At 43.6% G+C, this 25559-nt stretch overlaps 1 protein-coding gene across 2 annotated transcripts in view; it reads left to right on the top strand.

Moving 5' to 3' along the window:
- Positions 1–2825: 2825 nt before the first annotated feature.
- The window catches only part of LOC126100929 (putative zinc finger protein 66), a 172561-nt gene continuing 149827 nt past the window's right edge, over positions 2826–25559 (top strand). Inside the window, exons 1-2 of one of the 2 annotated variants that reach the window (XM_049911594.1) lie at positions 2826–2980; positions 6950–7021. In XM_049911594.1, coding sequence (XP_049767551.1) covers positions 2951–2980; positions 6950–7021 — 102 coding nt within the window. In that variant the 5' untranslated portion in view covers positions 2826–2950. Of the gene's footprint in view, positions 2981–6949; positions 7022–25559 lie in introns of those variants that run through there. The other variant, XM_049911596.1, reaches the window with a different exon arrangement.

Here is a 25559-nt window from a genome sequence, read left to right as displayed (position 1 = left end):
CTTCCATTATCTGAAAGTATTTCACATATGAATCTTCACCTTTATGTTTTTGAGATGATTAATGGATAGCTCGAAAAGTAAGATTATGAACACACTGTTTTGGTGAATTTATTTGAAGTTTTGCAGACATCTGTCAATCAATGCTCAACACTCAGCATATGGTGTACATGAAACATAAATATTCTGGACACCAAAAGCACTGAAAAGTGGAACCTCATACAGTACATCTGCAAACCACTTCAACTAACAGAATCATCACCCTAATGACTTACAAGCGCCAGCAAGCAGCAATAAAAATTTGTAGAGAGATAATGTCCACCTTACACAATCCAAAAAAATGTACTACAGTTGCTTTACGTATAATGTACTGCATCCTTCTCACTTACGATAATTATTTTTACAGGTCATAATTTACGCCTAAAATTCTGATAAAGATTTTTCCTACTTGAGATTTCCAATAAACCTTCAATTTCAGTCCATAGATTCTGAACTATATTCCGATTAAATTTTTCATCCACAGAATGCCAAAAACTCCTTCTCTGACTAAACTTATCCGTTTCGTGTCATGTCGGCCGATATGACTGAAGAAGAAAGGCTAATTTGAATTTCACCGAATGTCGTCCGATATCTGTGCATTAGAGTGATGAGATCTGTTATATTATGACAATGCACATAATGGCGTTCGCAGGTACCAAGAGTAACATTTTTTCCTCAATATACGTTTGTATTTCGATGAATAATACTATAATACACACATGCTATTCACCGTGTTTTGGCCGGCAACATATGGTGGAGTGGATAAATCGCTGGCTTCACAATGGCGTAAGTCCTGTCCACAGGCAACAATCTGGGTGCACAAATTTCTGCGCGCATCACATCCGCGTAGATAGGTTGTTGTCTGTAAACAGGAGATCTGCACAGATATTAGATGTGCGCAAAACTTGACGGTGAAAGTTTGAGTGAAGATGCTCAAACCTGTAGTCAAATCACAAATCGGCCGCTAGGTGCAAGTCTTATTTCAGTCGACGCCAAGTTGGGTGACTTGTCCGCCGGTGATGAGGATGAAATGATGATGAGGACAACACAAGACCCAGTCCCCGAGGTGAGAAAATCTCCAATCCCACCAGGAATCAAACCCAGGCCCGCTTGCACGGGAGGCGAACACATTATCACCCAGCTAAGCCGGCGGACCACATTTGCGCAGACGATTTGTACATCTAGACAGGAAATACAAATCTGACCCTACAACGTGTTTGAGTCAGCTGTTTGTTCAGTCAGGCATTTCTCTGGTGTTTGTAGAGTGATCTAAAATGGCAAATACATGTCAGTGTTCTAGAAAGTTCATTGGCCAATTTATCGAAATGTATAGGAGTCATAGATGTATGTGGAAAATTTAAAGCATGGACTACAGTCATAGGGATAAGAAAGCATCAGCCTTTAATTCTTTCACGGAGAAATTACGAGCGGTTAACTCTACGGCAAACAGGGAAACAGTATGCAATAAAAGCAATTCGTTGCGTACTGTTTATCGCAAAGTAACGAAATCTATTCGATCTGGTGCTGGAATATTTCTAGCCGACTTTCACTCAGTACTGTCGCAGTTTAGTACTGTCCTATGCCAAAATATAATGTGAGTTTGGACAGAGTAACAAACGAAAGTAGACCCCACTAGTGCTAATGAAGAGTGCAGTCAGAATATTGTGTTAAGCTGATATTGGGAGATCTGATAAAAGAGCCTTCAGGTACACAGCTATTATTCACTGATTTTGCTTCGTAATATAATATGTGGTTCATAACAAGAGTGATTCACTTCCACAATACTACAAGTAAAACTTTTCAGATCAACTACGAATCTCTTTACAAAATTCAGAATGTAATTTCCTGGATTTGCAATGAATCCCTGTCCAGAGTTCAGCCTGGAATTTTACAGCCTGGTGTAAAAGTGGCAGGTAGACTTCAGGCAGGGAACTGAAAATATCGACTCAGAAATAAACTGAACCACAGCTCATTGGCAACGGACCCTATCTAACTTCTAAGAATATACTGTTTCTCAAACGCTTCTAGAACTGTAAAAATACGACCAATTACTTGTCAGAATTGAGGTACAGTACTTAACTTGCCTCCCTGAAATCACGCTTCAGGACAGCGTAAATGGCGCAGGTGTGCGGGGTATGATTTCACTCAACGCTTGTTTCAAAATTATAGTAGCAAATTATAGATTATTGTAGTTACTGTTGTCTGGAATCTTAACGTCACCGTCAGCCGCTCATTTGGGGAAACTGCTCTCCTTAGGCAAGCCTTTTCTATATTATACTAGGGGTTATGGGCGTCGAAAGATAATTACACGTTCCTGAATTGTCCTTAAATAATTACATTACTCGTGAACTAAATTTATTTGCGAAAGCTGCCTTTGCATATGTAGCCACTATGTAGACCGTTGAGATTTGTCTCTCTGTTTCCGGTATTTTGTTTTCTTTTTGTTTTTTTTTTTTTTTTTTTGCAACACAACTTGCAAATACAAACCGTAATATAAGTTCCTCAATTTCTTAAGAAATGAAATAAACTTCGATGTTACTGTACGAGAGTGTCATCAATTGCCACAGGAATTACTTTTCTACACCGACAGATAGCAGGGGAGCAGTAGATTGGAACTTTTGACGTGTGAACGTACTACATTTGTGGCGATCCATTGCATGTATAGTTATTTGCACAAATACTTGCGCAGACAAATTGTTGAGTATGGGGGTGCGTGTATTTCTCAGTAAGCTCACTGGTATCTCCGTATTATTCTTCTAACTTCCTTGCGCAGGCTAGTGTCGAGTGTCGACTGTCGCTGTAGCTGTCATAATTTGTAAACATGTAAAGCTTCCCTGTCATGGACTCGGGGACAAACAGTGCTAGTTTGTTTACAGTAAACATCCTGTCAGTGAGGGAGAAAGGGTAGCAGGAAATGGAAGTAACTGACTCAGTGAAGATGGAGGTGAGGAGTTTCTCGTTGTACATGAACGCGGTTGAAATATGTATAATTATTTGTATCTTCGGTAATCAATGTAATGTGGAACAGTATTTCCCATACATGTGCAATAAAGATAGTAGATAGCGTGCATTCTCTTGTTTCTGTAACCAAGCATTTAACACTGCGTTGCGACTGTGTTAATTTGTACCACCGCTGTTACGAGGGGTCTCACAGACCCGACCTGCGTAGCAGTCTTATTTGATAAAGATAGTGAGCACAAAAAAGCTTCACATTCACGTATGTTGCCTAGATGAAGTAAACAAACACGTTTAGCTTTGGATTCGAGTAAATTGTTGTTCTTTACTACTACGTAAGGAAATTAAGACAGCGGTTCTAACATTTACATACCGTACAGGACAAAAATGGTTACAGAATGTGACTGTCGTGTGTCATAGCACACAAAGTAGAACAATGAAAGCTGCGAAAATCAAACTCACGTATGAACAGATGAGTAGAAATCGGAAACGTTGTAAGTAAACGGAGAGTCTCCACAATGTCTTTCGAACGTACTGTTTCCACATGTCGTTTTACCACACCAGGCCACTACATGCAGTCTTTACAAATTAAACTTGAGTGTTTTCTTAGAGGCACAAACTTAGAGCATTTGCAACAAATATATCGCGTTTTGCTATCTTCACACTCATAGCACTGCCCTCTCTTAGGCACCATACTCAGGTTCATAATCCCATCGTCTTGCTGTTCGACTCCGTGACAGATCTTTTGAGAGGTCGGTTGATATGCTTACTGCCGGCCCTGTGTAGTGATTGGCCTCCGACAGGAGCCTACCCAAGCGATTTCAGAAAGTCTCTCCTCGTAGTCTCCCCCTGGTTGTTATCTCCGAAGATGACAAGACTATTCATGCCTGCTACATTCAGTAAGCAAAAGAATAAGAATAACTAGTTGTTCTTGCTACATCATAGGTGGCACACATCTGATCTACTAAACTACCCCACCCTTAGTAGCATTAAGCAGAGTTATCATCTCTGGCTTCATTTCTTCCCCAGTTGTTGCATCTTTTTGTTGTCATGGTGCATAGTACTCATTGGAAGTAGGCACCTGTTTTTCTTTGGCACATAACTCACTGATGTGCACATATGCTGAAAATCAAAGATATTTGTAAAAGCATTTCTACCTCATGTGTTCATGAATTCTGGGGGAATTTCCGTCTTGTTCTTCCTTACTGTTCCCAAAAATGTTAATTTATGGCCTTTCAGAAGCGACAGGGCCAGATGATAGCTTGTAAACCAGTTATCCAAAATTATATTCCAAGATGTTTTGGGAATATGATTACACAACCTTTTGACATCAGCTGCACAATTACTCACTTTTTATGGTCCATCTGCCTGCTCACCTAAATAAACTTCCAAATTTGACATGCACGCTGTTTTTGTATCAGCTAAATTGAACACTTTTATTCCATATTTGACAGGTTTGGAAGGAATGTACATTGTTGTGAAAACTACATCGTCCTCAAAATTTGACAAGCATTTCATCTACAGTGACATATTCTCCAAGAGAATAGAGTGCTATGCAGTTTTTGGTGAACAATATATTTCATATAGGAGCCATTTTATCCTCTTTTTGCCCGTCGGACCTCGTTAACTTATGGTCAATTCTCAGACACTGTGCCAGAAACCTGAGTGTCTGTAGGGTCATTGTAGAGTAGAATAATTACAATCCTGTTCCATCTCTGTCCCAGAGTTCTTCTAAATTAATCCTATCAACCTTGTAGATTCCACCCAAATACAACAGACCAAGAAATGCTCCAATTTCACCTTTATCTGTCCCATGACTGAAGGTCTGAGCCAAAGAGTATCTCAACTTAGTGGATTCGATACGTTGGTTAGTATGTATCACTACTTCTTCTATTATTTCATCCATGAAAAACAGCCACCATATTTCTAAATCTGTCCTTTTATTCTTTGCCATTCCGCTCACACCAGGAATATGGGAGACACTATTATGTGACCTTGTTCTCATATGAGTAGTAGACATGTCTTTCATCCATTTAATACACTTGCCCTTACCAACAAAATATTTCTTATTGCAGTATCTATCACTGTCATGCTCACTTTTGTTGCTTTCCGTATCGTGTTCACTATCTAGTTCGACATCCATGTCTCCTCCTTCGTCACCTGCTTTGTCACTAATAATTTCATTTTCCAGTGCATTGTTACACAGATCTCCTATTACATCCATTATGGTCCTTGTCCAAAAGAAATAGGCTGATTCAGCAATTTGAATGTGTGCTACAAACGTATTTGTGTTGGGACTAACAATACCAGCATTGCTACTCTGGGTCCTATAGCCCCAACAAGTACTTACCTACTTTCTATGGTTGGTCTGGCGAACTCGAACACACTACTGGCACTCCTAGACAGTGGATTTCCATCATCACTTGACGAGCAAATGGCACTGCTGTGTAAGGTACGAAGCTACAAGTAATGCTGCTTATGTGCAATGTTGTGAACGTAATGAAAACGAATCGCTCACACAAGTCAGGGTCCGTGAGACCCACCAATAGCAGTGCAGGGTTAAGCAACATACCCCTAATACTTTTATTCATTTATGAAGTAATGTTCATAAGCATAATACCAATGCCATGGTAGAAGGTAAAGATCATTAAGACTTCCCACATACATATTTTTCAATGAGAACAAGGATAGAATCAGCGGAAAGTAAGCACATATGGAACCAAAGATAAAGTTGTTTCCTGCATGCCACTGGTGGGTGGAATAGGTTTGCGATTAATTACATATGTATACTACACATTTTGCCACACTACAGTTGTTCACAAAATATAAATATACATGAAGAAGAACTAAAATTGATCTCATTTCGCAGTTTCACCTTAATCTGTCAGGGAAATGAGCAGTTTATACAGCCGTAATTATTTTAACTAGAGTCCATGTTCGTCGAGGATGCAATTTTAAAACAGATTGAATGCATTTCAAGTGATAGACGCTTTTATTTATATATTTTTTTAGCGGGAATCATCTTACAGTGATATAGCATTTGTCATCGTAATACAACAAAAATAAATAGCTCAGAATGCACATAGACAAAATTTACAAGTATGTATAATAATAATAATAATAATAATAATAATAATAATAATGGCGTGTGATGAGGGCCTCCCATCGGGTAGATCGCTCGCTATTTATGTGGGTAGTACAGGATAAGACACAGGATATTAGAACTAATATTATCTGTGTGTGACAGGGTTGGGAGATTAACATGTACATTTAAACTTAGACTGAACTTGAATATGAATTCATAATATTTCTGTAAGTTGTCAATTTGTAGTAACACATTCATATGCATTTTTAGTAAGTTATATTATAATATATGGACATAACATGTGCCAAAATATACATCAGAAATTTGTCAATTGTGAAATACATTTTTTGTGAGTTTACCTTGTAACTTTATATTTTATAATGAATTAGCCTAAATACAATGTTAATGTAGATATTGGGCTATGCTACAAGTCAAACTCTGACTTCAAGCAAAATTTCAGAGGGGAGAGTGCACTGTCTCATAACAGCCAAACATACTGTGTTCTTATAAATAAGCAAATATATTCCATGTCTTCATAAGGTATAATGAAAAGAACCCTCAAGATGCACAAATAAATGGATATATTTCACTAATGATTACATGTGGCAACCAGTGGATTCCTTGTATGTGATTTCTTATAATGGAAGATAAAAAAATACTTATCATACATAAATATTTATCACAAATAACTTTTAATTCTTGTCATTCTTAGTCCTGAATTCTGTAATAATTGTTACACGAACACTGATGACACACTTGCATTCATTTTCTTGGAAATATATATAAAAAAGATTTGTAGGAAAATTTAACAAATTAAGCATGCATTATCATATTACCTATTTATTTGGGATTTAATAAATATTTGGCTTTCAGGGATTTGAATTTATAGCAGTGAAGAATGAACGAGTTGAGGATATGGAAGCTGTTGAACCAGTAGCATTCCAGGTGTGGTATTATCTGTGTAAGGTTTTTTGGTAATATTGTGTACCACCATAAAAAAAGTGTAGGCAGAATTACTCCACGATAATTTATGTCACTCCTTGTATATATCAATTTTATAATAAAAGTAATGTATAGATGAGCAATTTGACTTTCTGACAACAAGCACTAGAAAAGCATATTGCTCAAGCTAACAGATACTTTCAGTTTAAAACAAACAACAGCCATCTCAACAAGAACCTCAAAAACTTCTGCCACTACTCTGGACCAAATATTTGTGAACACGAACTGTATTATAAATTGTGCAAATACAAATTTTAGTGATAGTGAAGCCCAAGTGGTAACTATCTCAGGCTATTTACTACCAAGCCAAAACCATAAAAGAACCATGACTGCAGTGCACAGAATGAACAAACATTCAATCAGTTATGAAGAGAAAGATGGGAGGAAGTTTCTCAGATGCATGGCACTAGCAAAAAGTTGGAAAGTTCTCTGACATCTTCAACTATCATTTTGAAACAGTGTTTCCTCTCAAAACAGTGTTCATAGCTGGGTTACATTGTGCCTGGTGCAATGTTTTACAGAACAGTAATCAAATAACTATAAATTAAGCTGGTGGTTGTCATTTAATTTCTGGATCACTTATGCTACAAGTATTACCAGTTCCTTTTAATAACTAGCTTCATAAATGGGTCTTCTGTGAAAGTAGCCAATCTAATGTGAACTCTTTCCCTGCAGAGCAGTCATTCCATTACTGTGTAGGAGGCATTCTTAAGCAGTTTTATATAGAAGAGTAGCATCTATCAAGGGAGCCTTTAAAAAGTCACACACTTTGCCATTGCTACAAATGACATAGTAAAGAGTCCATTGAAAATTTATTTGTTTGTTGACAATTCTATGGTTTACTGCTCCTCCTCATCTTGCATCAACAACTCGCCAATTACAGTTGACAATTCAGAGGCTAGAGAACTGCGCACAAAAGATGGATTTTTTCAGTAGTAGGTAAGACAATGTGTGTTCATTTTAATAGTATGTATTGCATTTTTAGTGAGTCATAAGAGGGTTTTAATCACACCAGTCTCCATTTAAATCAGTCATCTAGGTTCCCTTGTCTGATATTTGATTGAAGGCTCACATGAATACCTTGTTTTGTGAGACCTCAAAGTAAGTTTGTAAAGTGTCAGTGGAATAACATCTGGTGCAGACAGATCCAGCCTACAACAGTTTTATAGTTTTTATTCATCTGGTCCCATCCAGAATATATCTATGTTACTTAAGGTTCAATCCAACCTTGGTACCTAAAGATAGTGCACACAGAACGTGCTGAGGGCATCAGACTGCCAACAGGGATTTATTGAACAAATCCTGTCCCTAGTGTCAGCGTTGATACTAGTGGCTCATCATTTTCTATCCAATGACAATATTTGACCATATAAAATGCCTTTAAAGCAAAGTCAGTGAAAGAATCTCCAGTGTCTACCATCATTAGTCACCCTTGGAATGTTCCCTGCTTTATTGAATTGGTGCTTGGAGGTGGATTTCATGTATTAATTCTGATGCTGATGTTTACAATCCGAAATTACTGACGTGCTTGTCTGGAGTTTATCTTCCCTCTCCTTTCTTCCTTTGGGAGGATTTCATTTCTCGTACAGTTTGGCCTGTTCTGGAAATGGAATCATGCTTCTAATAACCTACCAAATGAAAGGAGTCACCCTTTCAAGACATATGCATATTTTTCCAGCTCATACTATGTTAAAAATTGTATACAGTAACTGTTTGGCATTATGGTTTGGTTATTACATCAAGTAATACAAATTAATAGACAGTTCAGAGTCGACTCTCCATCAGACTTCAGACCAGACTTCCTTCTCTTTCTCCCATGACATAGTACATTGTCATAGTGTGCTCTATTCCGTTTAGCACAGCGTGCCTCAAAAGCAAGGGTACAGCTGCATGGAGTAACTGCCAAACCAGCAGGTGCTGCAAAACATGACCAATCTGCTGGCCATCTTGCAGAAATGCTGCATCCATCCACACTCTGTTCCAGGCACAGATAGTACAAAATTTCCACACTTTGTGTGTCCAAAGTTACTAAACCAAGTAATGAAAATTAATTGCACGTTTGGTGATCATTATTTGTTGGTATGTATACTATGGCCAAAATGGTAGATTACACTTCAGCCTTCAGCAGAGTGAATATTTTTGAAGCACCCTGAAGCCACAAAGCCATTAAGGATTCGACTGAAACAGCTTTTGGCAGAGAACAGCATCGGAGATATCAAGGTTCTTTTAGTGTGTTGGAGCAAACAGTCACTTCGACAAATACAGAGACACAGGATGAATTTTAAATTAACTTGCTAGCAACAAGATAAATATAACAAATTTTCGCTATAAGCACACACATCTTTGTATTTTAAATGATCAATTTTATGATGGCTCCAAACAAGGGGACTTAGATGGTGGTTCCATAATTTTCCAGACAGTACCCTACTTTCCATTTATACATTCCTTGACATGTACATGAGTTTTTAGAGTTACACATACTGAGTAGACTCTTTCCCGCCACTGCTTCTTAGTGTTACATGGAACAAAAGGCAGGTGTCTATCCTTGAGAGCACTTCTGATATTGCACCGGTTTTGCTGATTGAATTCAAAGCTTTCATTTACCCATGTGCTTTCAAGCTGAGAAGAGAGTCTGCATCTTTGCACCCTACAGCTTCTACACCAGGCCATCAAAATTATTACAAGCAGAATATGCAACAAGTGGTGGTGCAAAGAATATAGGAGCATTTTAATAGAACAATATTAATGAAAACTGCATCTTTATGGTATCTCTAGTGAAGATTCCATAGCAGAGACAAACAGAAAATAGCACTAAATAAAATATGCTACATATTAAGAATATAGGCCACAGACTACAGGGCAGAAAATCAAAAAGAAAATAAAAAGTCTGCATTCATACTAATGCCATGAAAACATGGCACTGAGACCTCAAAGAGTAGTTGTACTGTCAGTGAAGGTGAGACAGTTTACACATCAAAAGTTTGGTTTTTAATGGACTTCATTTTCTGGGCACTGCTTGACGGATAAGAGCAGTATGTGTAATATACATCCAAGGTGAAATTTATGAATACACTATTATTTGCTGTGGAAAACTGCTATTTATTTTCATTTAATGAAATTAGGTATTTTTGTTACAACAGTTGAAGAAAGTTCTGTAAGTGCTACTGGAGAAGATGAGATATACTACATATCACAGTATAGGAAACAAAGATAACATCTTGCTAGCTTCTGCTGCCAATTTGATTGCAGTGTGCTGTGAATGTATGTTTTGCATTGCCAGCATTGTATCTATTTGCAGTATAGTATCTTCACATTCCCTTAGTTAATTACAGATACAGCTCTCCAATACATTGAAATAATGCATGGAGTTTTTGAGAAGAAAATGATGTATAATGCATGTTGCTAAAACTACCTTCTCGACAATTCTCCTAAATTTATTGTTGTTAACAGAACTCTGCTGAATGTATTTGCTAACAACCCAAATGCGTGTTTGAGTCCAGTTTAATGTGTGATCAGAAATTTTACTATTAGATGTCACACCAATTATGATATGAGGTAGTTTTATGTTGTTTTTCTTAGAGGAAAGTGCCATTCAGCATTATTCACAACGTGTGCCAAGTTCCTCCTCCTAAATACACCTGTATCTCCAATTCTACCATTACAGCATATATCAGTGTACAGAAATCTGTTGTGTGTATCAGCAATAAAATTGCTGTTCATTCTCTTGTAGTTGTAATACATTGATCTGTTGTTCTGCAGACTCATGAATTTGACATGTTTGCCATCTAAGGTCCCCAAACAATAGGGAAACTGCCACAGTGCATTAAAATTTTCTGCTATATTTGTCCGCTCATCCTTACAGTATTGTTTTAGTAGGATAAAAATAAGCATTTATGTTAAGCCTGAACAATATGTTTTGTTACCAGATACATCCTCAAAAGGAGGCAGAAACAAGACAAAGAATCTCTGCTCGATGAACCCTGAGGGACATTACCTTATGACAAGAGCACTGTGTATAGTTCCAGTAACACTACCTGAGGATATATTTAGCAAATTTTTTGCATCTGAACTGCAAAAAATAAGCTGCAAAATACACTGAGAAACAAAGGCTAATATTATCACAGCTTCATCTGTACAGCTTCAGTTTTGCCTGCGCCCAGAAAACCTGAAGAACATCTCCTGCTTATCATAAAGTCTACAGCTACATGGATACTCTGCAAATCACATTTAAGTGCCTAGGTAGAAAGTTCAGCAAATCACATTAACAATAATTCTCTCATATTCCACTCTCGAACGGCATTTGGGAGAAAACAAGCACCTATATCATTCCGTGTAAGCTCTGATTTGCCTTATTTTATTACGATGATCATTTTTTCTTATGTAGGTCTGTACTAACAAAATATTTTTGCACTCTGAGGAGAAAGCTGGTGATGGAAATTTTATGAGAAGATCCCACTGCATCGAAAACCACCTTTGTTTTAGTGATGCCCATCCCATGTCATGTTTGTGACACACTCTCCCCTATTTCCTGATAATACAAAAATACTTTATAGGTGTGTACTCCATTAACCCTATCTGGTAAGGACCCAGTAGGAATTTTCCTTACTTTATTGAGATAAGTTACACATAAAGGATCGGTCAACACATGGCTGGAATAACACAAACGGCCTCAGGTTCAAAATGTACATCAGTCACTCACTCGAGATGCAAATGCACTAGTTGGGCATGGCTTGGTAGAAATAGTGGATTCACAGATATTATTGCCTCGTACCTGTATTCACCACGTGATATCCGCACTTATGATACACAGACTAAGACACACGAAGCAAAATTTATTATCTGCACAGAAGCATGACACAAAAACATAATATCCTCAGCAATTGCATGCCAGGCATAACGATGATGTGTCGCAGAAGCACCAGCGTTTGGAGTGTTGCCATGTGACCAGTTCCCCACGGCGCAGGCGTGGAGCAGCAACCAAAGTGGACAATGAGGGACAGATGAAAACTGGTGAAACTCTGTCAGTGGAAGCCTCACTAGGGGCATGTGTTGTTCCAGCAACTGTAGTGGTGAAGTGTCCTGTCCCATGGCAAGATCGACAACTGTGAACATAAATACTGTGTGAAGGATGAAACTCGCTGCCTTAGCAGACAGCCGTATCGAGTTTTGAGTGTACGGAACTGCTAAGACAGCTGTGCAGTGAATGGTCACCACACAGTTCCCGCAACCCCCTTACCCCCCAAAGAGAGTGGAGCTGTGGTGCTGAGTGAGGGAGGTGGTAATGACGAAGGCTGATACTGGTGGAAGGTTGGGTTATGCCGGCAGGGTGGCCAGTTTGAGTTGAAATGTGCTTGTGTGCTCTATGGCACAGGAGGGCACTGCACATCAAGGCAGCGGGCATATGGAGGGCAAGGCGGCTCGCTGTCAGTAGTGCCGGTCCACTGTGACACAGTGTGCAGTTGCACGCAGGGTGGGGGCATTGCATGAGGAAGGTCTGAGCCTGTGTTCGGTGCTGAGGGTGCAGATGTGCGCAGGCACTGGGTGAGGTTGCCAGCGCAGGGCTGCGGAAGGAGGGCACAGCAGCCTTTCTGGCTGGCTGCAAGGTGCTGTTGACCGGATGACCACATTTTACACTTGAAAGCATATGCACTGGACACTGCAAGCGAAAGTCACTTGTGCCTCCCATGTCAGGACAGGTGGTGGTAGGACAGGAACGTGGCACTGGAAGAGCATGAAATAACGCTGTTGCGGAAGCATTGGGGCCCTACCCAGCAATTAACGATGGTGGAGGGAAAATAGTTGGGTCATTCAGAGGCTGCAGGAGAGTTAGAGAAGCAGGAACATGAGCATCCTGTGCATTTGTGTTGGTGACAGCCCATGGGTTGGATGCATTGCTGTGTAGCACAGTGGGTTTCCTGCAGTGTTTTCAGATGTAATGTTGTGGGCAGGCATCCCGTGGCCTTGGGTGGCAGGGGCGATTGGGTTGTTGGAGGGCCTGGCATCATCGGTGGTGGCGTGCATCTGCGGCTTGTTGATGTGGATGGTAGTCAAACTGGGTGGCATGGGGTCAGGCAGCGTATAGGCAGGCTTCAGCCTATCAGTCAAAATGTTGGTCAGTGTGCCCTGCAGCTGCAAGGTGAACATTTTGTAGTCCTGTTTTAGAACCCTATGTGGGCCACAGTATTGAGGTTGGAGCCGGGGGTGGGGCTGATGAGTACTGATGCAGAGCATAACGGTGCACGACACAGTTTCACTGTGAATGAATGTTTGCATTTGCTGTGACACTGGGGAGGAGTGAGTAGCAGGCAGGCCATGCAGTCTTGCAACTCAGGGATGATATCATCTTCAGGCAGGTCAGCAGACTCCAGATAGTTGCCTGGATAGTGACTAGCTGGCCATAAACAAGATTGGTGGCCGTTGTCTCAAGGTCATCCTTGTGAGTGACACGGAGACCAAGAAGTGCCAGCTGCAGTGCAGCTGTCCTCCTGTTGTGATGGCAGGTGAAGGCAGCCTTCAAGATGCAATGTAGCTGTTCCATTATGCTGTTGGCAGTTGAGTGGCAGCTCCATGTCAGGTGCAGGTCACCTCTGTACAGACCTGTCAGCACACGGAAAAGGCAGATGTAATTTGGCACCCATTGTCTGTAGTGATGTAGCTTGAGCTGCCAAAACTGGCAATCCACATGGAGACAAAGAGGGCTGCTACTGTGGTGGCAGTAATGTCGGTTATTGATGTTGTCTCAGACCAGAAGGTGAACCTGTCCACAATGGTAAGAAGGTAGTGGCAGCCATAGATGAAGGTAGGCAGCGGATGATGTCCATGTGAACGTGGGTGAAGCCATGCCTGATGTCTGAGAAAGCCGTGAAGGGGGTGTTTATATGGTGGCCTACCTCGGCTCACTGACAGGCAAGGCAGGTGCGGGCCCAGGTCCTGCAGTCCCTCTGAACGCCTGCCCACACCCTCTGAATACCTGCCCACACAAAGCACTGCATTACTAGAGGGGCAGACACGCACACACCAGGGTGCACCAGGTTGTGTAATAAACTGAATGCAGCCTTGCGGAAGTCAGCATGTAGGAAGGGGCATGGGAGAGTGTGTACATCGCACCAGTGACTTCTGTCAGAGCCAGTGTGCATCGAAGGCAGAGACCAGAGGCGGCATCCTGGCAGAGTCAGGTGAGTTGTGTGTCATGCCCCTGGGCAGTGTTAAGTGCCTCATAGTCCAATGAAAAAGAATTGGCACACGTGTGACTGAGACAGTCGTCAATGACATTGTCAATTCTGGAAATATGATGGATTTCAGTCATATATTGTGAGATGAATGACAGCTGCCGAAATTGACATGGGGAGCACTGATCAATGTCTCCTGTAAGGGCAAACATTATGGGTTTGTGGTCAGTGAAGACCATGGAGTGAAAGGCCTCCAGTGATGGCTGAAAGTATTTGACAGCCTCATAGACAGTGAGAAGCTCTCTGCCATATGCACTCCATTGCCTCAGAGGGGGAGGGGGGGGGGGGGGAGCTTGCTGGAGAAGGAAGTGAGCTGCGAGCAGCTGCCGGGTGTCACTCACGCGCTGCTGCAGGATGGCTGACAGGCAGGCATTGACCATGACAAGGGCGCAGTGGGGTGGGGTGGTTGAGCAGGGTGGTATCTGCTAAGTTGTGTTTGGCAGTCAAGAAGTTGTCTTCCATTTGTGGTGCCCATTACGTAGGCTTGTTCCCCATTGTTTTGCCACTGCGAAGGGCGCCGGTGAGTGGCTCCTATGTGTCAGTGCCATTCCTTAGATGATGGTGGAAAAAGTTTAACATACTGAGGAAATAACAGAGGTCCTTGAATGTCTTTCATCATGGGAAATCTAGTATGGCTTGTACTTTGCTGGGTAAGGGATGTAAGCTAGCAGCAGAAATGGTGTGGCCCATGAACTCCACCTTGCTGGCACCGAGCATGCATTTTGTCATTCCAGCGTCCTGGGTACTTTAAAAAATACTGTGGTCATGTGATTCTTGAAGTTTTCCCAGTGTACTGAATGTTCGATGAGGTTTTGGGATTGCAGCTGGATCATGTTAACTTCTTGCCACAATATTTTGGCTGGCAATCATCCAGCCATCTTCAGATGAGTGTCTGTCACTGGAGACTGCAAGTTCCTGGTGTCAGTTTTATAGCAAAAATTGGCACAGAAATGCGTGCACATTAGTGGCCCTCACAGGAGCGTCCTCTATCGAAATCCACGCCCTCTGCTAATACTGTTCTATCTGTGGTGCACAGGTGCATGCATAAAGGTGAAAACCACATGTCCACCCTCTGTCGGAATGTGTGCTTGTGTCACTAAAAACCAGACGTCAGACATGTCACTATGAATAAACTGTCTTCTCTCAGAAGAAATTAGAGAGATCACTGGGTCCCAAGCCTTATACAGTTGGAAACTGCCATCACGATTTATAATATTTTGTGCTAGGCATATTTCCACAGATTCTTTAATTACTGGATCCCAAAAAGTTGTCGCTGGGGCCAAGATTTTTGTGGCAGAAAAATCCATAGCGTGTCTTGTTGTAATACAATGTTCAGCTACAGCTGATTTACTGGGCTGTGAAAGGTGAGTGTGGTGCTCATGTTCAATGCACCTTTCATGTGCTGTGTTTGCCATCTGACCGATGTAAGCTTTGCCACACTTACAAGGAATTTAGTAGATCTCAGACTTCTGCAGACCCACATCATCTTTTACCAAACCGATAAGGGCACTAATCTTTGCCACTGGTTGGAAGACTGCTTTAACTTGATGTTTCCTTAGCATCCTGCCTACCTTAGGTGAAAGGTTGCCAACATATGGAAGGAAAGCCCTGGACCTGAACAGCTTCTTATCTCCTTGATGTTGTGGGTGGTCACGTTTCTTCCTTCTGTGCTAATCTGAAGTGGAGTTTAATCATTACCTCTGAACACCGACTGTAGATGTTCTAGCTCCTTCATAAGGCTGTCTCCATCAGAAACAACATGAGCCTGGTGCACCAATGCTCTAAGGTTGCTGGTAGTTTTTGTAGGGAGGTGGCAACTCGACGCTTGCAGGTAAAGGTCTGTATGTGTGGGCTTACAGTAGACAGGATGCCCTAGTGACCCATCCACTCTACTAGTAACAAAGATGTCCACAAGTGGCAGACAACCATCCTTCCCTATTTCCAGCATAAACTTGATGTTCTTGTGGATTGCATTCAGTTGCTGCAAGAAACATGACAGTCCTCCTCCATCATAGGGCCACACTACAAATGTGTCGCCCACATATTGCCAGAAGACTCTCAGTTTATGTCCTTTCCTCGAGTCTTCCATGAAAATGATTGCTACCAAAGGCAAGAAAAGACTGCCCAAGGCATCACCGTCAGTCTGCTCAAAATATTCATTGTTAAATAAAATAAAAAGTAGGTTTTGACTAAGGTTCCTCTTAAGGTCTCTTTGTCGCTCATCAGTAATAAGTTTGCAGCCGATATCACAGCACTTTTTCATCGTGTCTTTTCGTCAACCTACTTTATATTTAACAATGAATATTTTGAGCAGACTGACCAGCGATAACTTTTTGGGATTCAGTAATTAAAGAATCTGGAAATACGCCTAGCACAAAAGTCTTATAAATTGTGAAGGCAATTTTCAACTGGACAAGGCTTGGGACCCAGTGACCCCTCCAATTTCTTCTGATAGAAGACAGTTTATTCATAATGTCACATTTGATGACATCTGACATCTGGTTTTTAGCGATGCGAGCACGCATTCCGACAGAGGGCAGACCTTTAGTTTTCACCTTTACGCATGAACCTGCGCATCACAGATAGAACAGTATTTGCAGAGTGCATGGATTTCGATAGAGGACGCCAATATGCATGCATTTCCCCACCAATTTTTGCTATAAAGCCGACGCCAGGAACTTGCAGTCTCCAGTGATGGACACTTACTTGAAGATGGCTGGACGATTGCCAACTGAAACATTGTGGCAAAAAGTCAACATGATCTGGTTGCAATCCTGAAACCTCATCAAATACTGTGGGCTTGCTTGTGGCGTTCCAGTGGTGTCACTGAAAAAAATGAGTAAGTCATCCAGGTACGCAAAACAGCACAACAGGCCTTGCAGAGTGATGTCCAAGACCCGCTGACACATTGGTGCAGCATTACGGAGGTTAAAGGTCAGAAAGGTGCTCTCCTAGAGCCCAAATGGCATTATGATAGCTGTCTTCTGGATGTCCTTGGGTGCAACTGGAATCTGAGTGAAAGCCTTGGCAAAGTCTATTGTACTGAAGATTGTTAGCTCCAGCCAGCATGTTGTTGTAGCAGCATAGGAATGGCATCAGTTACTGGTCTGGGATACTGCAGGTGTTTAGCTCCAGTAATCAGCGCATGGATCCCTTCTTCTTGGCGAGCGGAAGGGCAGATACCCACAGGCTTTTAGGACGCAGTACCCCAGAGGTAAGCAGCTCGTCAAACTCACCCTTGGTGATCTTCAGTTTATGCGGCACCTGGGGGCATGGGCGGCAGAAGACGCATTGCCTAGGCGTCGTATCATAGTGTACAGTTGAATAGCAGACCTCCCGTGGCATGCTGGACAGGAATTGCGCCTGGAAGTCAGTATATGGACCAGAATACGCCACCTGTTTTGCATCGAAGAGAACACCGAAATGAGTGGTGCACCTTGTTGATCTCCCATTGTTGCTGTCAACGAGGTGCTGACCAGCAATGTCAGGGAGCAGGTGGTAGTGTTTGTTGAAGTCTGCTGTGGTAATAGGGTTAGTACCATCGGCAATGGTGAAGGACCAGAGCAAGTCCCTTTGCAAGCCTAGATGAGGATGTGATGATGAATTCTGTATGAAGCGATGGTGAAATTATTTGCTGCCATAAGGAGAATGGCTGAGAGTTCCGTACAAGCCTCTGTGGGAAGATAGACAATTTGGAGCCTGTGCCCATGAGGAATGGCATGGCAGAACGAGTGTCGTGGACAAACAGGTGCTGGGAGACTGAGCAGCAGCCAGGTGCACCTAATCCTGGCAGTCATTGGTGTTTGTGTGCCAAGAGCAAGATTCTCTGCAGCTCATTGTATCTGGGCCAAAGTATTACTGGTACCAGCAGAGGCCGGTCCTTTTGTGAGGGGCATCAGCAGGGTGGCCAGAACTGTGGTGTCAGTAGGAGTCATTGCGCCAGTAGCTGTGGCTGCATGGGCTGTGGCGTGTGAGCATGATGTATACTCCCAGCTGTTGAACACTGCTGTAGGCTGGAGGCATCGGCCCCGTGACATTACTAGTGACTTGTTGAGTGGCAGGGGTGAGCACCTGGGGGGATGGCTGGCTGGGCGACTGCCAGTTGGCTATGCTGGGTGGGAATGAGCTTGGTACATGGTGATGGCAGCCATGTACAGGGAGGCCAGCATCTCACGTACCCTGTCGGTGAGGCTGGTAGCAGTGGTGAGGTAGAGGTTTGTGTGTGACGCCACTTCTATCTGTATTGGGGCTGAGAGGCGAGCCAGCCAGAGGTTGTAAAGAAAACCATTAGAGACAATGTCTGGCTCTGTCAGTTTCTGGAGGTGACGCAGGAATAGAAAGGGTTGTAGGTCCTCACATTGCTTCAGGGAAAGGAGGACCTGGCACACTGCATTCCAAAAGAGGTGGGTTACATCATGAGGTGGTGCTGAAGTGTCTCGTAGCAATCAGTGGCTGGGGACGATGAGATGATGTCACGTACGTCCATCGAATATGTAGCTTGAGCTGGCTGATCGCCATGGCGAACTTAGTGGCATCCTGAGTGATACTGCAGCTGGAAAACATAGCACCCACTGAGGAAACCATAGGTGCAGGTCTCGCAGGTTGAAGGGCAGCAGATGAAGCACAGCCAGATGGAGTGGTGATAGGTAATCAGACAGTGACACTTAGAGACCAGTAGGAGCAGTGGTGGCGGAGGCTGGGGCTGGTGCACACAGTGACATGGAATCTGGCATCAGGGGCTGGGAAGCTGGTGATCCCATTGCCATCAGTTGTGCACACACATCGGCATTGCAGCATTTGAGTTCCACAAGGCACATGGTCAGCTTGACGATAATGTCATGCAGCACTGGCACGGCAGCTGCATGTGGTGGGGTGTGTATTGGGGGCCAGTGGTGGTAGCCATTGGTCACTAGGTTTCACAAGAGGTGGTGAAACCCATATTAATGAATGAGTTGTGAAGCACAGTAGCATCTGTAGCACATGTGCTAGGGTCAGAGCATTGCCTAACGCGGCAAGGCAGCCAGTAATGTGCCGAAATAGAATATTAAGTTGACTGAGTTCATCATTGTATCACCTGTATAGGAACGTTCCTTTGTTTTGCTGAGTAACAACGGAAGTTACAAACACAGAAAGAACAGGTCCACATGTTGCTGGAGTAACAAAAACACCCTCATGTTCAAAATGTACCTCAGTCACTCACTAGAGATGTGAGTGCAGTAACCAGGTGCAGCACAGTAGATATGGTGGAGTTGGAGAAATCATTGCCTTGTCCCAGTGTTCATTGCATTACATCCACACTTACGGTACCTGCATTAAGACACACAAAGCAAAATTTATAGTCTGTATGGGAGCGTGACATGAAAACATTATATCCTCACCATTTGTGTGCCAGACATCAAGACGGCATGGCACAGGTGTCTTGCAGCATCATGAAAGCACCAGCTCCAGGTGTGTCGCCATGTAGCCATTTCCTCGCAGTGCAGGCAGGGAGCAGCAACTAAGGGCAGACAAAGAGTGGTGAAACTTGGTAGGTGGAAGCCTCACTAGGGGCGTCTATTGTTCCACACTGGTAGTCAGCGACCATAGCAGTGTCCTGTCACACAACAAGATTAACAACTGTGAATGCATGTACAGTGTGAGGGGTGAAACTTGCTGCCTTAGCAGATGGCCGTAGTGAGTTTGAGAGTATGGAACTGCTAAGACAGTTGTGCGGTGAAAGGCCATCACAATCATCTTAAGGTGCTGTGAACAGTAAACTATTCAAAGCACTGCCAGTTATGAAATATCTGAGGCACATTTTAAGGGCTCAGCTTCACTGAAAGGAAGTATTTGCAGCAGCAAAAGTCTCCCCATCAGTCCTAGCCCTCCTCCCCTGAGGGTAGCCAAGGGGAAAAGGCCGGCAAGGCAGAAACAAGAACTGAGATGGAACTATTCCTACAAAGAGTCACAGTCACAGAAGAGCAGCCAGAGAGTTCAATACATTTCATGTGCCAAATGTCCACAGTGGTACCGCCCGCTCCAATCATAGGCTCGCCTAATGGGCACCACCCAGCGTTAGCAACAGCCGCATGGCATTATGGCTGTGGCCAGAATTTGCGATGCCTCGAAGAGATAGCAACCACTCCTAGGCTTTCACAAGGTGTTCAAGCACAGGTACCAGCAGTATGATCCCTGTCGGTTCAGAGGGCTCAGCCAAATGGCTATATAAAGCCCCACCACATGGATTGGCTACCGAGCTGGTTACCTAGCAAATAGGCAAAAGGGCTATGGCAGGCAGGGAGGGAAGGGGGAAAGGGGTGAATGGGGGGGGGGGAGGAGGAAAAGGAGAGGAACCCATGCCAAAGACACTAGGGAGGAATGATGGGTCAATTGACTCTTTTTTAATAATCGACTCGACAGTCAATTGTTTTTTCGTTCAGCCTGTTTTTCCAGTCAAATACAACTGAATGAAACTAGTCTCTGCAGCCATGTCAGGTACGTGAATGTTTTCACTCACTCACTGTGTGAGAGTGATTTTACTTACAACTTTTTCAGCCCTTTTGGTTATACATGAACCATGAGTAGGGCTGGCAACTGTTTTAGAGACAAAGTATTTTGTTCAAGGAGATGTGAATAAAAGCATATTTCTAAAAATAAAGCATATTCAAAATGTATGTATTTAGTCACTGAAATACGAATTTTTGTACTCGTGGCATTAAATATCAATTTTTTGTTGGTTTTAAATGTTTACTATTTGGTGCTGCACTGTAGATTTGTGTATATATAAATGAACAATCACTTTTTAATATGTTTTTATTAGGTCAGTTTCTTGTCTTTCCCTCTGTCACAAACCACACTTTTCTACCTGTCCTCATTTCTGAAATATATGTGATCAATGCTATAAAGCCAATTTTGGAACACCCTATGTTTTTGATACTGCTTTATAGAGACAGTGAGAAGCCATCGGCAATAGGCAATTGCATACACTATGACGCCACTCCGTTTGCCAGACAAATGAGTATCTTAAATGTCATTTGCCTTCTATTCATTGAACTGTGTAAAACAGATTTCATTTATGTTTAATTTCCTTACTGCAAATTAGTACTATGTCTGAATATGAATGTCTCCATAATGAGTTTTCACAAATCATTCTCTCATGTATAATTTATATCTGCTGGTTGGATGGAGGCATGCATCTGCTGGTGTTGTTGGCACTGAAACGCCAGCAAGAAAACATTACCCCTCTCATGTTCTTGCTCCCCACACAATATTGTGGCCATTGGCCAACTTGTTGTCTGCAGACTATTTGTGTCTCAGAAAATAATCTGATTTGACCCACATGTCCAGGGTTTTAGAAGTTTTTGTCTGGGGTTAGAAATTTAGGCGATGACAGGCTTACCCCAACAATATGTCATGTTAACTACTTATGTGTTAATGGCAACTGGAACAATTTAATCCACAACAATACGTGAATCAGTTTTAAATGATGAAAAGAAAAATTACTGTTGTGACTTTGTGACTCGCCGATCATTCAAAGTGCTGCCGCACAATTACGCGCGTCCTCTACGTGCGGCGCTGTCTGCCAGCCATGCAGCAGCTGCGCCACCTAAGCGGCCAGCCGAGCAGGGGCCGCGAGACTGGGACTCAGTACTTATTCGAATGCTAACGAGTACACATGTCAACTTACTCTGTGACTTGTATGTGTTGTTGTGTCGTTCCGAAATATATGTGTTAAACTTGAAGTTCTAACAATTGGCAACGAGGTAGTGGATTTTTCCTTTTCACCATTGACTCACAGGGTTCCACAGCTACTGTCGAGCAACTCTTGCAAAATCTCCTTGAATGGCAAACGCTTCTAACAGCGGCGATTCGCGATTTCGTCGCGGCTTCAAATGCGGGGCATTTCTCGTAGTTGGCTATACCTCCTTACGACGAGACGGCGGAAGACTGGTCTGATTATGAAAAACGTCTTCGACAGCACTTCTTGGCATTTCATGTCACGGACGAACAACCATGTAAGTCTCTGTTCCTTTCCTGGATTTCACCTCAAATGTATCGGTTGTTGTCGCAGTTGGCTCCTTTGAAGGATCCTGCGTCTTTGTCCTTCACTGAAATGTGCTCACTTCTGTCTGTCTATTTTCAAAAGCAAACGCATGTGGTGGCCTCTCGTGTTGCCTTTTATCGTTGTCAAAAACAACCAAATCAATCCTATCGCGCTTGGGCTGCTGAACTTCATGGCCTCAGTCGAAAGTGTCAATTTGTTACTGACGTTCACAAAGAATCCTATGCCGATTCCATGGTACGGGATGCTATTATCCGGCCGGCGCCCGACAAAGAAGTTCGGCAACGTGCCCTTCAGTTGGCGAATCCGACTCTAGATGAAGTTCTCTCCATTGTGCAGTCTTTTGAAATTTCTCGCGCCGCTGGGGTGCAAATTGAAGCGTGGGGTGATGTCGGGGAAATACAATCTCTATGTGCTGTTGACGATGCGTGCGGCGCGTCCCCGCCGGCCGATGTGGCCGCAGTGCGCTCCCACGCGCAGCCTCGGCCTAGCCGTAAACAACCCGCTAAGAAACTGCAGCAAAACCCCCAACAACTTCCTTCATGTCCACGGTGTTTTACGAACCATTCACGCGAGGATTGTCCCCAACGTTGGGCTGTGTGTCACAATTGCAAAAAGAAAGGTCATGTGTCTTCCGTTTGTAAATCCGACCGCATACATGATGTTCATGAACATGACGCTGATTCTGATACTGTGTTGTCTGTCAATTGCACTTCTTCCCTTTCAGGGAAGTTATTCCTCACTGTCCAAATCCTTGGTCGAGATGTTTGCATGCAAGTGGATACCGGTTCTGCTGCCACCATAATTAATTCTCAGACGTATCTTCAGCTGGGTTCTCCACTCCTGTCCCCTGTCACTTGGCAATTACGGACGTACAATTAACAGAAGATTTCTCTCTTGGGACAGTTTAATGCTGAGGTATCTTACAAATTCATCGTTCGCACTGTTCCCATATTTGTGGTCAACCAGAGCAACACAGAAAATCTTTTTGGTTTCGATGCCTTTTGCGTTTTTGGGTTCTCCATAGATGACTCTGTTAATATTGTCTCTGACGCTATTCCTTATGCTCAACTGGATTCCTTGTCGACGGCCTCTATCAATACCAACGCTTGCTATTCGGGGTTGCTAGCGCCCCTGCTCTCTTTCAGCAATTATTGGAACAATTATTGCTCCCTGTCCCTGGGTGTATCAATTACATGGACGACATTGTTGTCACTGGCTCCACCACGGAAGAACATCTTGAAAATCTCCGCACACTTTTTCATGTCTTACAGACTGCCGGTCTTAAGTGTAATCTTCAGAAATCACAATTTTTTCAGGCATCTATCACGTACTTGGGGTTTCAACTCTCTCGGGATGGTATTCGTCCGCTTCAACAGACTGTCGCTGTGATCGATGCCCTTCCTCGCCCTACATCTGTTAAGGAACTGCAGGCCTTCTTGGGGAAAATAGCATACTATCACAAGTTTTTACCGTCTGCGGCTTCGGTGGCTCAGCCGTTGCATCGTCTGTTGCATAAAAACGTGCCTTTTCACTGGTCCGCATCATGTGAAGTGGCTTTCCAGAAATTATAGACTATGCCGAAACAGGCCCTGTGCCTGGCTACTTATCGACCTGGCCAACATCTTCTTCTTGCCACAGACGCCTCTCAATACGGGGTCGGTGCAGTCCTTGCACACCGTTTTTCTGACGGTTCGGAACAACCCATTGCTTATGCCTCCAAAACGCTCACAGATGCCCAACAAAAGTATTCTCAAATTGAGAAAGAAGCTTTGGCCATCATTTATGCTCTTCATAAGTTTGGTGTTTTTCTCTATGGCTCAAAATTTCATCTTGTTACGGATCACAAACCACTTGTTTCCTTGTTTCATCCATCAACGTCACTTCCCGACAAGGCTGCACACTGCCTCCAGTGTTGGGCTCTTTACTTGTCCCGTTTCAATTATGAGATTCATTTCCGGCCAACGGCTCAACATGTGAATGCTGATGCTCAGTCTCGCCTTCCCATGGGTCCTGATCAGGCATTCAATATGGACGAAATTTTGTGTTTCCACCTGGATGTTGCCGAGCAGCGGATTGTGGACGGGTTCCCCATCACTGGGGACAGGCTGGCGGCTGCTACGGGTTCTGACCCTACCCTCTCCCGGGTTTTACGCTGTATTCAGAAGGGTTGGCCAGATCGCCCGTCCGCTAAGACTTCTGATCCGTTGCGGAACTACTACACTTTGCGCTACCGCCTCACGGCTAGGGATGGTGTTATCCTCCTCTCCACTGACAATGCTTCGCCACGTGTTGTGGTACCTGCGTCTTTGCGTGCTTCGGTCCTGCGCCTCCTTCACCAAGGGCACTGGGGCGTGTCTCGCACTAAATCTCTGGCGCGCCGTCATGTGTACTGGCCTGGCATCGACTCTGAAATAGCACACATGGTCGCTGCCTGCGGCCCTTGTGTGTCACAGGCCGCTGCTCCGAAGTCATCTTTGTCACCGTGGCCTTCGCCTGAGAAGCCCTGGGAGCGCATTCATGCTGACTTTGCGGGACCCTTTTTAGGTACTTATTGGCTCCTTGTAATTGATGCCTACTCTAACTTTCCTTTCATTGTACGTTGCACGTCACCTACCACCGTGGCAACCACCAGTGCTCTCGCCCGCATTTTTTCTTTGGAAGGCCTCCCCTCTACTCTTGTTACTGATAATGGTTCACAATTTGTCTCTTCCGAATTTGCGGATTTTTGTGCTCGTCACGGCATTACGCATGTCACGGCCCCGCCGTTCCATCCACAATCCAACGATGAGGCTGAACGACTGGTCCGCACATTTAAGGCTCAGATGCGGAAACTTCTGACTTCTTCTGCTGCTGATGAGGCGCTTCTCCAGTTTCTGGCGTCTTACCGCTTCACCCCCAGGGGTGACCACAGCCCGGCTGAGCTCTTACATGGCCGACAGCCCAGCATGCTCCTTCATCTTCTGCGGCCTCCCACCTCACGGCCGTGGGTGCCTTCACTTGGCTGGTTCACCACCGACGACCTCGTCTGGGTACGGGGATATGGCAGGCGGCCAAAATGGATCCCGGGCCGCATCTTACGACACCGTGGCAGACGCCTGTATGAAATCCAGACGGACACGGGTGTTGCAGTGCGTCATTCGGACCAGCTTCGGCCTCGGGTGCCAGCAGTGCCTGTTCCGAATGCCGCCACACCACCTTTGGCTCTACC

Source organism: Schistocerca cancellata, chromosome 9, assembly GCF_023864275.1.
Source record: "Schistocerca cancellata isolate TAMUIC-IGC-003103 chromosome 9, iqSchCanc2.1, whole genome shotgun sequence".
Lineage (NCBI taxonomy): Eukaryota > Metazoa > Arthropoda > Insecta > Orthoptera > Acrididae > Schistocerca > Schistocerca cancellata.
Note: the sequence above shows the minus strand (reverse complement) of the source record. Positions and strands in the feature narration are given on the sequence as shown.